We start from the raw sequence: 14243 nt of genomic DNA, 5'->3' as shown, positions 1-14243 counted from the left end.
CAAGCGGTCACCAGTGCTCGGCAATGTATTGCTAGATTAAATATTAATTGGCAAATATTGGTAATATATTGGCAATGTTTAACGCGTTACACGCCACACAGGTTACGTGCTATACATTACGGTCAGCTACAACAGCCCCGCTGTTAAAAAATGCAAGGTATGCAGTTTATTATTTTTTTTGTAGGTTTCATCTGCGTCCCAGAGGACCCTTCGCGCATAGCTATATCGCGGAGTGCCCCCCTCCCCCATTTCAACCTCGGGGCAGCCCGCATCGGCTCGAAGCGTTTCAGGAATGACCTCCTGAGAAACCCGCAGGATGTGAACTAACACGGATGTACTTTCAATGTTCGCGTTCTCACATCCAAAAAAAAAAGGAGAAGAAACGCGACAGCCTCCAAAAGCTTCCCTGCCGGTGCCGCCCTGACTGTTTTTTCGATGCATAATGCGTATTGACGAAGTCGCTCGCAAATGTGGGCAACAGATCACAGATCACTCGTTGCTCATTTTGTTGGGCTTAAGGATCGCCAAGCCCCGAAAGCCTCCCATACGCTCCATACCCAGTAATCCCACGACCGCCTTCCCCCAACATGGCGTCGCGGGCTCGTTTCGTTTTTCTCCCGGTAGATGGCGGAACTTTTGCATAAGGTCTATTCGAGACTGGCACACGGTATCGCCGTACAGTGGCGCCTCACCTCGGCGAGACGCGTGACGAGTTCAGGCGCGGCGCCGCTGACGGCGTAGCCCAACTCGAGCACAAGGCCGTCCAAATGGTGCGTTGCCAGCCAACGGGCGGAGCGCATGGCGAAGACCTCGGTGGTTCCCTGCGGAGAATGGAGGAGCGATCGCAGCGCCTCCCTGGTCGCAGAGGGCGCCGAAGCGTTGCTGCCGGCGTCGGCTGGAGACGTCTCTGCGCAAAACGGACCGAAGAAAATCTGGAGGGGATTTCGCCTGGTGCGCAAAACACGTCATGTGGCAACATTGGTACAAAAGGTTTAAAGCGCGTTGAGATCGTACTCAACATCACTTCAGGTACGGAGGTACGTGATGCTTAAGCGGGAAAGTGTGCTTTTGAGCTCCCGTTCAAGTGTACGATTGCTGGAATCATCTTGAACTGAGGACAAACCACAAAATATAGCCCAACTTTCCTGAATCGATGTCTCAAACGCTGATGTTAACAGCCATACTGCCTTGTCTTTTCTAATCGCCTAAGCTTCCTAGAGCTTCTCAAAGCCACAAGATCGATTGATTTCATCGCGCCAATTGATTTTTCCCGTGTTCCACTACTCGCGCCATATACTGTAAGCTTTTGTTACTTTTGAACTAGAAACACTGCCGCGAGGGAGCGCCCCAAGCGCTTTCGGTATTTTCAGGGCGTATTTTTTGTTTGCTCTCACACAAAGCAAGTATAGGTGTCCAAGAATAACGCAAACATCACTAATGTATTGATCTGTTGCTTAAAAATGCGCTTATTATTTTCTTTTCGCTCAACAATGTTGACAAGTACAAGTACAATGTTGACACGTACTATGTTGACAAGTACAAGTACAAGTACCCACCGATTTAGTAGTTCTGGAAATCTTTACCTATGTAACCGTCTCGTTCGAAGGTTCATTTCACTCGCTGTATGCGTCGTTGGTGTTGCTCGCCCCATCGGCGGCTATTCTCTCTCCACATCGCTGCGCAAGCGTTTCCGAGCTTCGTACCATAAAGGGTCGACCGAAAACAGTTTCGCAGTTAAAAAACTGACCCAGTATGTGCTAGCTTCACTGCAAATTACGTTGAAGGTTAAGAGGGTTCTGCCTGCCCTCCCCTGTTGCTCAACTTCACCTGGAGTTTAGACAGTAGTGTAGCATGCGAAGCTACCTCCGCTCGGATAGCGTGTGTAAAGCGACGAATTGACGTGTTAACACAAAACACGCAATTTTGATACCACAGTTAAGGGTTGGAATTGCAGGGAATGATGTTTGTTTTTTCGTGGATCAGTTTGGTGAAAACCGATGACGCTGAGTGGGCTTAGGTTAAACAGATGCGTGGACGTTCGTGCATAGGTTAAAAGTTTTGAAGAGAATTCTGTAAACGACTTTTCTACGTGTGTATTTGTGGTTAAGCTGCTCGTTTGTGATTCCATCCACGTCAATTTAAATGGTGGTTTTAGAAGACGGAGTCCATCACGACTCTTATGCATAAGGAGCTGAATCAACCACCATTGCTTCTTACGAGGGTGGGTCGTATCCTGCTCTCATTTCATCTCATCATGTTAGTTGTCATTATGATGATGACAACAGTAGGATAATGATGGTGCGGATGGTCCTCCATACGAGCGTACATATTCTTGCTTGCAAAAAGCGTGCGTCGTAGCCTGTGACAACGAAGTCAGAAGCAGAGCACGGGTAATGGCGTTAACTTTAGTACGACCTAGCCGCGTGATGGCAGCCGTCGTACGGTCATACCTGACGTTGGCGGCTGATGCTGGCTGCCAGCAACGTGAATGTGAACTTCTAGCAGGGGGTCCACATCTCGCCGCGCCGCCAGGCGCTGGAGGTCCTCCTCGTTCGCTGTCATGGACAATTACTCAGTTTATACACGTACAATTTATTCGCGGAGCTTTCTTGTATCATAAACATTTACCATCTGCACAAGCATATATTATTGGACGCTTTCCAGGCATAATGAGGGCCTTAAAACATACGAGCCGATCTACTTCTGTAAACTCACAGGGATGGTTGACGTCGATGCTGGCCTGACCATCTCGCCAGACAAGCCTAACCCCCTGGTAGACGAGGGCCGAGCAGAGTCCCCTGGGCGCGATGCTGGCCCGGGTCGGGGCGCTGCTGCTGCTGCCCTTCCTGACAGAGCCGGCGGGGGTGCGTGGCCGTGGGTCGAGGCGGCCGAGAAAGCACCACAGCCGGGGCCTGGGTCCAGTGACTCCGTCCTCGACCACGTCGTCTCGGTCGTCGCTGTACTCGGGGCCTGGCAGGAGTGCCATGGCTTCGCCTTTCCGAAACGAGGCCGCCCACCGGGTTGGTGGTGTGGGAGCCGTAAGCAAGCCGCTGGCCTCCTCACTTGACTACATCTTATGACCACTAAGGGGGTTGCTGACTTCCTGCCATTGTTATATGGGCCGTGCAGACAAAATACATGTTTGGTTCATTAAAAAGACTGCTTTGTCCCGATAACGACGATGCTTACTTCATCGAAAACTTTAAACAGTGACCTTGGTATTGAGCAGAACAGATTAAGCAGTAGGTTTCGCCACCCATTTTCTGGCCACTTTTCTCTGACGTCACCGATTCTTGTTTGTACGGTCGGCAGCCTGAGCCACCGCCATAAAATATGACTGGGTGACTGTATCGGGGCTTGTAGGTCACGTCGACCGTATTACTTGAATGCTAACGGGCAGTTTTCACAGTGATAATTATGTTTTTGTCGCTGTCCCATACTACGTAACACTGGCGCGAAATTTGAAAGTTATTCAATACTTCTCGAAGTTTTTGAGTTTAAACAAACGTCTTTCATTGCTACAATAGCGCTGATTGAGTTAGCAAAGGCTTGTTCTTTCAAATTGAACAAAGTTATATTTTTCTATTATTGCCTATTTAAGCTATTGTAGTGTAATGGAACCACGGAGCCTTCCAGGCGTAAACAGTTTGCTGTTTTGTTTTTGCCTGGCGAACAATATTTCGTGGGGAACAGTTTACTACCTAACCGGAACTCCGGCTTATCTAATTATATTTTAAAGCGAACAGAAATGGGGAAAATAGTGACGTACCGTCGTCTTCTGTGAGGAAGGCGCTTAGATTCCCGAATTCTCCTGAAAGCAGAAAAAGAATGATGGAAGTTGGCCTTAATTATACACAGAATACGATCCAGAGAAGGCTTACTCCTACAATGTGCGTGGCAGTACATGAAAAAAGTGGACAGCTCACCATATCATAATCCATAGTAAAACGAAAATTGATTAGGGTTCACACCGGAGGGCCATAATTCAGTAAATGTAAACATAACCTGTTCGTACCTATATCATTGTTTTTATTTAGACCATTGGATGAAAATTGTTTTTAAATAGACGGGTGAACGGACGATAAAATCAGAGCATATTTGAAGTGTATTTTACAACTTACCTGTGGTGCAGAAATTTCACAGATGTTTCGAGGGTGAATTGTTCCTTAGTTTTAGCGTGTTATAATAATCAGATTTTTAACGGTTTAAAAAAAATACGGAATGGCCTCTACCTTTTGAGGCTAATGCTGACACAAATTATGAACAGTTCATTTGAAAAGATAAGCATGGGCGTACAGCACCAAATACTTACTGTGAATAATATTCCACTCTCCGCATTGCCATGTTGTATTTCGCTGAACCCCACCCACCCCTCTCAAATACATGCTCGCCTCCCACGCCAAAAAAATGTTCACATTTCTTTTTTCACGTAGGAACGCGAGGGGTAAATTTCAAACAGTCGCGTAAAATTGGGTTTTCCATCGTGCACAGTTCGCTAAAGGTTGTTGTCGCAAGCACCAAACACACTGCTCTGTGGTCGTGTTCGCGTTAACACGTCCGAACTCAACTCACACAATGTTTAGAAGACAGTGACAAACGCTGGTTATTCTCCCGTGTAGCGTGGCAATGCTTACCCAAGCATTTTTGCGTAAATATACATTTCGACGATGAAAAAGCTGACAAATGAAAAGAACGGCGACCCTTCGCTTACCAATGTGGTTGTTGGCAGCTCTTTCAGCAGCTGGCGAGAAAAATAGTGAGATTAGGTCTATGCATTGAAAGCTTTAAACCCTCACTAGTATTAAAGCAAGGCGGTTAACGCGTGAAATTAACAGGAAAAGAACAGGTGTTGTAGATTTCCGAAACCAGTTCTAGTAATTTGCCACATAATAAAAAGCAATGTGGAAGGATACAGACCCTCTCTGCTTTGCTCCAGTCTACTTTACTCATGCAGTCAAACCGCGGTTTAACAAAATCGCACGAGGAGTGCGAATTAGGCGGTAGAGGCACTCGTTACCTGCGAGTCGCGCGATGACCATGCGGTAGGTGTACGTGGTTCCCAGGGCAGCCACCGCCAGCAGCAGGAGCCCCGCGCATGCGCCCAGCACCATGACGGGCACCATCCACCACGAATTTACCCCGCCGCGGGTGCTGATGGGAAGGGTGACGCGACGCGTCGCTCGGTGACTTTGTTTGGCCAGCTTGGTAAAGGGACACTGAAGTGAATTTGTCAAACTTCTGATTTTGTTTGCACTGCATACACGGGCTCAAATGAACACACTTTTCATCGTTTATTGGGTCGTTAAACTAATATTTGATAACAGTCTGATAGAAAAATTTCTTGCGACATTTGTTGCGGCCGCAACAACTACAGCATAGTAACGCGTACTCTTGTTGCGGGGATATTGGCGATGTCGAAGATTGTTGTAGCTCAAACCAGTTTCGGTTTTGCTTCTGTGCAACGTGCGTAATTGTCGTCTGACGTTATCGTTGGTTGGGCATTCGCGATATCTTTTCTAATGCGGCGGCTGTATAATGAGTCAGATAGGCTTGCCAGCACCGATTAGAGTCGTAACGTCCACTAGCCGAGGCGCATGCACTGGCGGAACGCCCTCAGCGTGATCGGAGACGCTCAACTGCGAGGTGCTTCGCCCCCACCTTTGGAACTAGGCTGGATTGTTTCTGTGTAGTAAGAGGCAGTCGGCTAATCATTCGGCACTATGCCTGTCGGTGCAGATGTCAACCCACACCAACAAGAAGTGGCCAGTGTCGCTCTGCACGCAGCCTGCCAACTCGCTCGTGGAGTACTGAAGGCTCCCATGAAAAATGGCCTCGAAAAAAAAAATAAATCAACATCAAAAGGGATTCGAACCTCTACACTGCGACGCAGTACGAGGCGTACAAGCATTGGCGGGAGTGAGTCACTGTACTCGTCGAGACTCCGCGCGCCCGAAGCAGCGGGTCGGCACGGGCGAGTGGCCAGCCGCGCTCCGACGGATGTCTCCTTGGGCATCTCGCTATCCACTCTGGAACGTAGCTCCCTCTCTCATTTCTGTCGCTCTCTCTCTCTGCGTCGACGAATCAACGCTAGCCGCGTTGACGGAGCGACGAGAAATTTTTTTCGACACGTCTTTATCGATTGCTCGCGCAATAAGAGGCGTATCCTTTGGTATGCCTTTTGCCGAGATTCCACGAACAATATTTTGTCCCTTGACCTCACATCAGCTGTCTGGATGAATTTGCTTAACTGCCATTTTGTTGGCAGCGTTGTTTCCTTGGGCGTTCGCTCCGCCCAAGGGCTGGTGGTCTTGTCTTGCGTACTGGTGATAAAAGTTTACAAAATTACGCACCTTGTCATACAGTCGTCCCGCGCGCACCCTTCACATTCACGAAAATTCCGCAAAACATTTTTTGCGTCAGTGGCCATCGGAGTGCACAAAAGATCAGTGAAGCTACCTTGAATGATAAAATTACAACGTATGCAAACACGAACAATAGTTATTGATTCGACAGTACTTGTATTAGAATACATTTTTAGCTGCTAACTGCACGAGGCTCGACTGTTTCGAGCAACAACTATGGAGGAATTAGCAGGACAAGTTTACCGGTGGCGTTTTTTTCTTGGATTGGGGGGGGGGGGGGCGCGGGTATGGTGATTAGAAAATGTTGTTCTTTTCCTCGCAGCTGGTATCATGATTTACTATGTTTATCCTCCAGCTAAAAAAGGCTTTTTCTGCTTCCAACTACCGGTAGAGCGGTGTGTGCGGTCATCGTTAAGAGTATCCTGTTGTTTTTTTTCTGTTTTTAGCCTGCTAATTACGTTACAATGGCTGTGTAACTGAAAAATAAGCATTACTTTTCTTTGGTCAGGTGAGATGAAACTCGACTAAATAAATCTGAGGCAGCACGAAAACAAACAAAAATTGTTAACGTATAGGGCCGTTCTCGCCGTGCTATTCAGCTATGGCCGTCCGGATAACGTCCCTGCAGGTAACGACTGTGCATTTATGATGGGGTTGATTGAGTAAAACCATTTTACGAAAACATTGGATTGATTGATTGTAGGGTTTAACGCGCTGACTCAACGCAGGCTATGAGGCGCGCCATATCCCGGATTAATTTTGACCACTCCGGGATCTTTAACGGGCGTTGAAATCTCGTACACACGGGCGTTTTTGCTTTTCGCCTCCATTAGAAAAGCGGCCGCCGAGGCCGGGAATCGAACCCGCGTCTTCGTGCTCAGTAGCACAGCGCCTCAGCCACTTAGCCACCGCGGCGGGAACGAAAGCATTGGAAAAATGGCTTCATTTATCCAGGTCTCCAAGAACAGGCTTTCTTTTGCATGCATTCCAAGGTCATTGGTATTCACTGTGAAGGAATGAAAGTTGATCGCGAAATCAAGGTAAAGTTTAGAGTGCATGGGAATAGTTTCAGAAACCTGCGCGGGAAACAGTTTGCTGCTTTTGTTGCACCTTCCTTCCCGTCTTTTTTCTAATCAGTATATCGTCTACCTGTCTATCAGTCTATCAGTCTATGTACCTGTCGTGAAATTTCTCCGACTTTTCAAAGCAAGGCTTTTAACTACCAGCCCAGGGTTCAGTCGTGACCGTCGGCGTCAACAGAAAACTCCAGTGCACAAATAAGAGAAAATATTTGCCACCGCCAAGAATCGAACCTGGACTGAATGGAGAAATGGAGTGAGTACCCGTTTTCTTACCCATTGCGCTACGAGAGCACGCGGTGACGGGGGAGACAGGCTGTACACACCGAGCACAGCTGCGGTTTACCCACTGCGTTCAAGCTGATGGAATGACACCTGATAGAGTCATGCGACCTCTCGCGCCGCTGTGCGCTACACCCACGGTAGATGTAGCGGCCGTGTGCGCGCGTTGGCATGCACTGGGCTTAGTAAAAAGCGGCTGCGAGTCGAGAGGCCGGTCGGCCGCGTTCTGCGTTGCAATATACGTGAGGGATGATGTTAGCAACGACATCCAGACGCGTACGCTTGAAAGGTCGGACCAATAGGCTGGCCGTGGCGACGTGTGCACCGTCACTACAAGAGATGCCATTTACACTGCCAAATTGCGCCGAACCCACCCAAGCCCGAAATGCGAACGCACTGTATACCGATAACCGCGCTACGCCCATGATCGTCGTCGGTCCCTTTGACTCCGACAATGCGAAGCGGCAAAAGCAGTGGCTCGTCTATTTCATCCTCGGAAGAGTTTGCACTCGTGTGCAACGCCGATACCAAATAACCGACCACCAACCGTGGAACGTGCATTGACTTAACGTTCAAGAAGAATATAACTTCGGTGAAAACGCTACGTCCGAGTGTGTATCACACCAATCATAACATTGTTCTTAACGTTGTCCTGGAGTGAAATATTAAAGAACGTGTTAAAGGTAGAGTGTAACGTGTGATTAACGCAAGCGGCCTGTAGTCGGCCGTGGTAGGTTGTGTATAAAGCTTCGCTTGCCAACGGCCTCCACAGGATGGCTTGGCGCGCACTTTAACAGCAGAGCTGTTTATTCCGGCACAAATCTGGCCGGCATAGACAGAAAACCTTGTCCGCATAGGCGCGTCCTCATGGCGACCGCCTGGCATAGTCGAGGCTTGCGCGTGCGCTTGCGTCGCATAAGGAGCCCTTGCCTTCGTCGTCGTCATCGTATAGTGAACGGCGCACCACGGGTCCGCCGCGCCGCTATTCCTTCACAATTCACGCTTGGATAAAGCCACCGGATGAGCTGACGATCATGTAGAGGTCTACCTGAGGTGAGGACGCTCTACAAAAGGATATTGCCCGACGCAGCTCAGGCGTCGGAAGACGACGACGAAAGGGATGACGACGGTTGCTACTGAATAGAGAACTTTACATGCGTTGATGGTCTTTGCATTACACTGCCGTCCAAAAGAGCTTTGCAGGGCTGGGGTGGGTCCGGCTATTCCCTCTCTCCTGGAACCCGCTGTAAGTGTGGGGATAAGCTAGGTCGACAACCAGCTCTGCGGTTTTTCCATACTTGCGCCACCAGTGCAAGTTGCGCAAATTTTTTACAGGGTATTGTAATCATCTTTGCTGAATACACATAGTCCGCCGTGCTTCGTTCGTGCCTTCTATTCGCCCAGTGTCATGAATTGTATTCCAGTAGTTTTGCACAACTGCTAAAATTATTTTTTCTCAGCCCCATTGTCTCTAGCATTCAGGAAATGAACAATACGTATATCTGCAGGTATGATGATTTCGCTCTTACAACAGCCGCATGGATAGGCCCAAGTTCTGCCGAGTGCTTTTGTCCATTTTATAACTTGGTCAAGCTTAGATTTTACCGCGCAAGTTATGTACAGCTTAAGTACTTCCCGGGCACCGGGCATGTCACCAAGGTTTAAAAATTCCCACATAGCCTTGTGGTATGCCTTTGATGATTCTTTGAACGTGTGTTATAAAAACATTGCGAGGTTCGTTGCAAAAGAAGAAATCTTTGCCGCATAGGTTCTTTGGGGTCAAATTCTCGGACATTCGGCGTAAGTCGCCGTCGACGGGGACATTCCGACCAATGCTGTACATTTTTTAGCCCGTCCATCATCAGCTCTTAGATTAGCCACGTGCGCAACAATCCCCAATTACGCCGAAGACCAGCGCAGTATACAATGAGTACAGCGCCGAATGAGAAGAATACGCTCAAATTTGCTACTAATACACCTGCAAAATATATTAATCCTCAAGATAGTGTTAGAAAGTTGAACTTACCTTGAATCTGGAAAATAATTCGGGAACAGGCATGTTAAGAAAGTCCTATGCACGCAATGTGAAGCAATTTCGAAATATTTGCAACAGGAGATGACCTGTCTTTTTTTATTATTATTCGCTTAGATGCTGCAAAAACCAAGCAAATGTGATGAAACAGCCCAGAAGCACTTACGTTCCTCCGACTGGGATTCTGCAAAATGAAACCTGACTATTGCGAAAGCAGCCGAAAGTTTTTGTGCCAACATGCATGCACGATCAAATAACGACAAACTTAAAAGCTATGCTGTCGGAAGTGGTCGAAAACACCCACCCACAAAAGCAAGCTTAAGGCTCCCGAACATCTAAGAACTCTATAACTACCGCCGTTAGAGTTCTTAGAACTCTAATGACAACTCTAGCCCTTTCGATATCTCTGACGTACCGTTACGTTTCCGCATTTCCCCTCCGTAGTGTAACTGACGTACCGGTACATTCTCCATTGTGTGTTCAAAAATTCGCGCTATAGGGCAACGCTGGCGCGCCTGGACTGTTCCCGCCATCTGCGGAATCCATTCGTTGCTGGCGGGCATGGTCGCTCCGCGCGCTGTACTCTGTCGGGATGAGTGATCATTCGGAACGCGTACGATCCCGTAAGGGTGCAAAGGTTCTCGCATCCGCAGCACGTTTCTAAGTTTTTTTTTATGCTCTTTCCGCGTCTGCTACATCGTGCCAGGTTAGCCCAGAGGGCCTTTTACTCTCCAATAGACGGAAACATGACTCAATTGCGGCTTTCACTCCCTCACCGTGCCCTCACTTGCCGCTGTCACCAGCAAACGAAATTCTTGTATCAATGTTGTATCCCCTTTTTATCAAAATCTGCCATCATGATTTGGCAACGCGTCATTTCTGTGCGTTGTCCGGGGGGCTGAACGTGCTCCCTCCGTGCGCGCGGTTACTATCGGATGGCTGATCGCGCGGGGCCATTGACTGCGTACAGGAACGATGATTCTACCGATTCTGATCACAATGCGACCCGAGCTCGGATTCGCATTCTGAGCGTTTGTTATCAAAGGAAGGGGTGTGAGTTCCACAGCGTTAGGTTCTGATGTTGAAACGGTGGGGTCGTCGCCTAGGAAGCGTGCACAGCAAACAAAATATGTGAGAGAAAGGCGATTTCTTACCCACGCTCTCTCCTTTCGACGCGTTATGTTGCGGTCGCTATCATAATCAAATAAATACCTATGCTCCTTCCTAATATTCCGGAAACCAAACCGACACTGGGGGTGCCTCACGACCAGAAACACCCGGCAGTGAAAGGGCTAGAACTCTCCATAACTCCTTAGAAATCCTTAGAATTCTAACACTAACTCTAACTATAACTCTAACTACCACCATTTACGCAGGCAGAAAACAGCCGGGTTCGTGGAAAGACAATAAAATCGTCTTTGTTTGATCTTCTGTAACTGACAATTTTTTAATAAGAGTGACCCTGTGAAAGTAGTACGGTGTACTTTCGGCTTGCTTTAAATCAGGGGCATACCTTGAAAAAACTGGACACCACTCAGTCACACTCGCACAGGAAAATATATTTTCCCTCACGCACTCACGCGCACTCACCTCACTACGCGCCCTCCACCGCTGGCACCCACTCGCACTCACGCTCACCATTCGTCGTGACTACTCGCACTCACTGGCGCTCACGCTCACTGCTCACCGTCACCACTGGCACTCACTTGTGCTCACGCTCACTACTCGTCGTCTTCCCTCACACGCGAGTGTGTGCAGCAGGCCCTCCATGACTCATGAAACGGAAGAGCATCAGTGCATTACGGCGTCACTAGTCCATCCAAATCATACTCCTACATCAACACGCCAGCAGAGATTTAATTCTAGGGTGCCCCATATCAGGAGCTCAGTGACGACATATTTCCTAGGATAAAAGCGACCCAGCCATTAACAACCGACACAGCAAACGGCTCCTGCGACGAATAGCAAACAGCGTGTACAAGCGCAACAGTGGCGCTCACCGCGGTAAGCCCCGGAAATGGCGCGAGTCGCGCGAGTGCACTCGCGAGTGGTGAGCGGGGCTCCCTGCGAGTTTCTCTAGCACTTGCGAGTAGTGAGTGGGGCTTGCCACAAGTGGCGCTCGCACTCGCGGTTTGTGGCCGAGTCCACTGCACTGGGGCTCGCACTTTCTCGCACACACACTCGCGAGTACAAAACAATTGCGAGACTCAGTTACCACTCACTCATGAGCGGTAAGTGGGGGGGGGGGGTTATGTGAGTGCACTCATGAGCGAGTCTGACGACCTATGATCAGGGGTATACCTGAGCATGTGTTTCACAAAAAACAAAATCAAAAAAAAAACCGAAAGCTCTGTGCTCTTTAACCACTAAAGACTGTCTCCCGTACATTTTGAACAACAAGCACAAAAAAGCATTTGAATGACTCGAGGTGAGTTGATACAAGAACTCGACTGTCTGTACTGCCGTGTATCAAATGGGGGGTGTCGGCTGTTAATCATATCCGTGCGCGTATCACCATAATTGGTAACGTGACCGTAGAAGGCAATTATTGTTCGTATTTGATACAAAGTATATCAATAATTTTTAGGCATTTATGATTTATAGCGATTATGTAACCGCCATACCTTGGTCTAATCACCTGGGCAAAGGATCATCGCAGACTAGTGTGTTTTAATTCTGCCAAATATTCTGTACGTCGAGTGTCCGCTCCCCTCTCTCTCTGCCTCTCTCTCGCTGTGCGTGTGGGTGTGTGTGGGTGTGCAGGCGTATGTTTATTCTCTTGGGCTTGATTTTCCTCCAAAAAAATCGAGATTTTGGCCTCGGTGCTTCATTTTGATTATGGGATTTAACACGGCGCCGAAGCTAGATCCGGACTATGAGGTACGCCGCATTGGAGGTCTCCGGTTTAATTCTGGCCGCCTGGGTATCTTTAACGTGCGCTGAAATCTCGACACATGAGTGTTTTTGTTGTTCACCTCCATGCCGAACCCTCGTCATACTTTTTGTGTGCTTTATGTGCGCTGATAACTCCTTCGGAAGGCGATGGTCGGTTATGTATCCCTTCCTGAAAGTGCCCCCATGTGTTTCTCAGGGATTAAAACACCCATCGAACTGCGTACTCAAGGAAGTGGCATTTCAAATTTGAAAACAAGTTCAAGCCATCGGGTTGAGAATCGCCTTCGAAAATCACTCCGGCATCGTGAGAGAAGCAGGCAAGTAAACTGTAGCAATATAAGACCGTGAAAACAACGAAATGATAAATTCCCACCTGTGCTTGTCTGGTGGTCGTCGGGAGGAGTATCTTCGTGTCGATCTCCGGATCCTGGCGCTGAAAACGAAAACGGAGGACATCATTATACATTGATTGCATTGAGAGCTTTAGAGTAGCGCTTTGTTACTTTGCGTACGTTAAATGTTACCTTTTTGTGGCACGCTACGTCGGAACCGTGCAGGGAGTTTTAGTGCAACATTTAGCCGGTTTTGCCTTGCGGCACGCTAGCACTGATGGCGCTATATGTTGAACCGAATGCGAAGCCACACTCATCTGGCCGAACGAGCACCCGGAATTTTGGGCGACTTCCCAACCGGCGTATCCAAACGCCTTCCCGTTAGTTCTGAATGCAAAATGTGCACAACATGACAGAAATATTCTCCTACATAATCAGTATAGTGAACTAGAATACTTAATCACACTCTGTAGTGGAAGCATTGAAGGCTCAAGGTTACTTGTTTTGGCGATAGCACACAACGTGCAGACCCAAAGGACTGGGTTTCACGTATACATTTTATTTGACTCGTAAACATTGCGAAAATCCGTTTCGAACGCACGCGACATATATACGTAACTGTTTGCAATTCGACGCCCAAGCACAAAAATAAAATGCGATCTTCTGCCTCCAGCCCGTCGGAAATATCGCACTCAATTCATTCGATTTGCGGGGTCGAACGGCAAGTCACTTCACCCTGGTGCAAGCCGAGAAGGCTTTTAACCACACACACTGAGTTGAGTCGTCGCTAGTAATTACTGATTACGAACATAGCAAGCACAGTCCACCCTCGGGAGCACACCGTCGTCTTCCACCGTGAAGGCAACTCGTCAACAGCACACACACACCATCCGACGCCGGCCTGCCGGAGCTTTGTTCGGGCAGTCAGCGATGCCACGATAGCATCACGGCGGTAGCAATGATCAAACCACGGGAGCTATTTAAGAATACAGGAGCACGTAACTTGTTCTATAAGACGCAGAGAACTGCCCACAGGGGAACGGAAACGTTTTGGTGCCTCGCTCTACCTGCCTCCATGTTGTAAATACTGCCACACGCAAGGGCCGTAGCGCACTCACGCTACTGCGCTGGAATAGCGGGCGTTCGTTTTACGGCCCGTAAACGCAAAAACAACTTCGCGTACTGCGAATGCGCAGTGCAACCGACGCATGGAAATAGAGAGCGGTAACACTTTGCGTATAGCTGAAAACGCTATACTTAA

At 48.4% G+C, this 14243-nt stretch overlaps 1 protein-coding gene across 1 annotated transcript in view; it reads right to left on the bottom strand.

Annotated features, from left to right (window-relative positions):
• The window catches only part of LOC144153532 (uncharacterized), a 34276-nt gene extending 29165 nt beyond the window's left edge, over window positions 1-5111 (bottom strand). The window contains exons 1-5 of the mRNA XM_077685159.1: window positions 5018-5111; window positions 4712-4741; window positions 3770-3811; window positions 2451-2555; window positions 693-907 (exon numbers count right to left, since the gene is read on the bottom strand). Of these exons, the coding sequence (XP_077541285.1) occupies window positions 693-907; window positions 2451-2555; window positions 3770-3811; window positions 4712-4741; window positions 5018-5111 (486 nt within the window). The remainder of the gene's footprint in view (window positions 1-692; window positions 908-2450; window positions 2556-3769; window positions 3812-4711; window positions 4742-5017) is intronic.
• Between the last annotated feature and the right edge of the window lie 9132 nt (window positions 5112-14243).

This window comes from Haemaphysalis longicornis, unplaced genomic scaffold, assembly GCF_048455015.1.
Source record: "Haemaphysalis longicornis isolate Haplotype H1 unplaced genomic scaffold, Haemaphysalis longicornis Haplotype H1 scaffold_9, whole genome shotgun sequence".
Classification (NCBI taxonomy): Eukaryota; Metazoa; Arthropoda; class Arachnida; order Ixodida; family Ixodidae; genus Haemaphysalis; species Haemaphysalis longicornis.
This window is presented reverse-complemented; position numbering and strand designations above follow the sequence as displayed.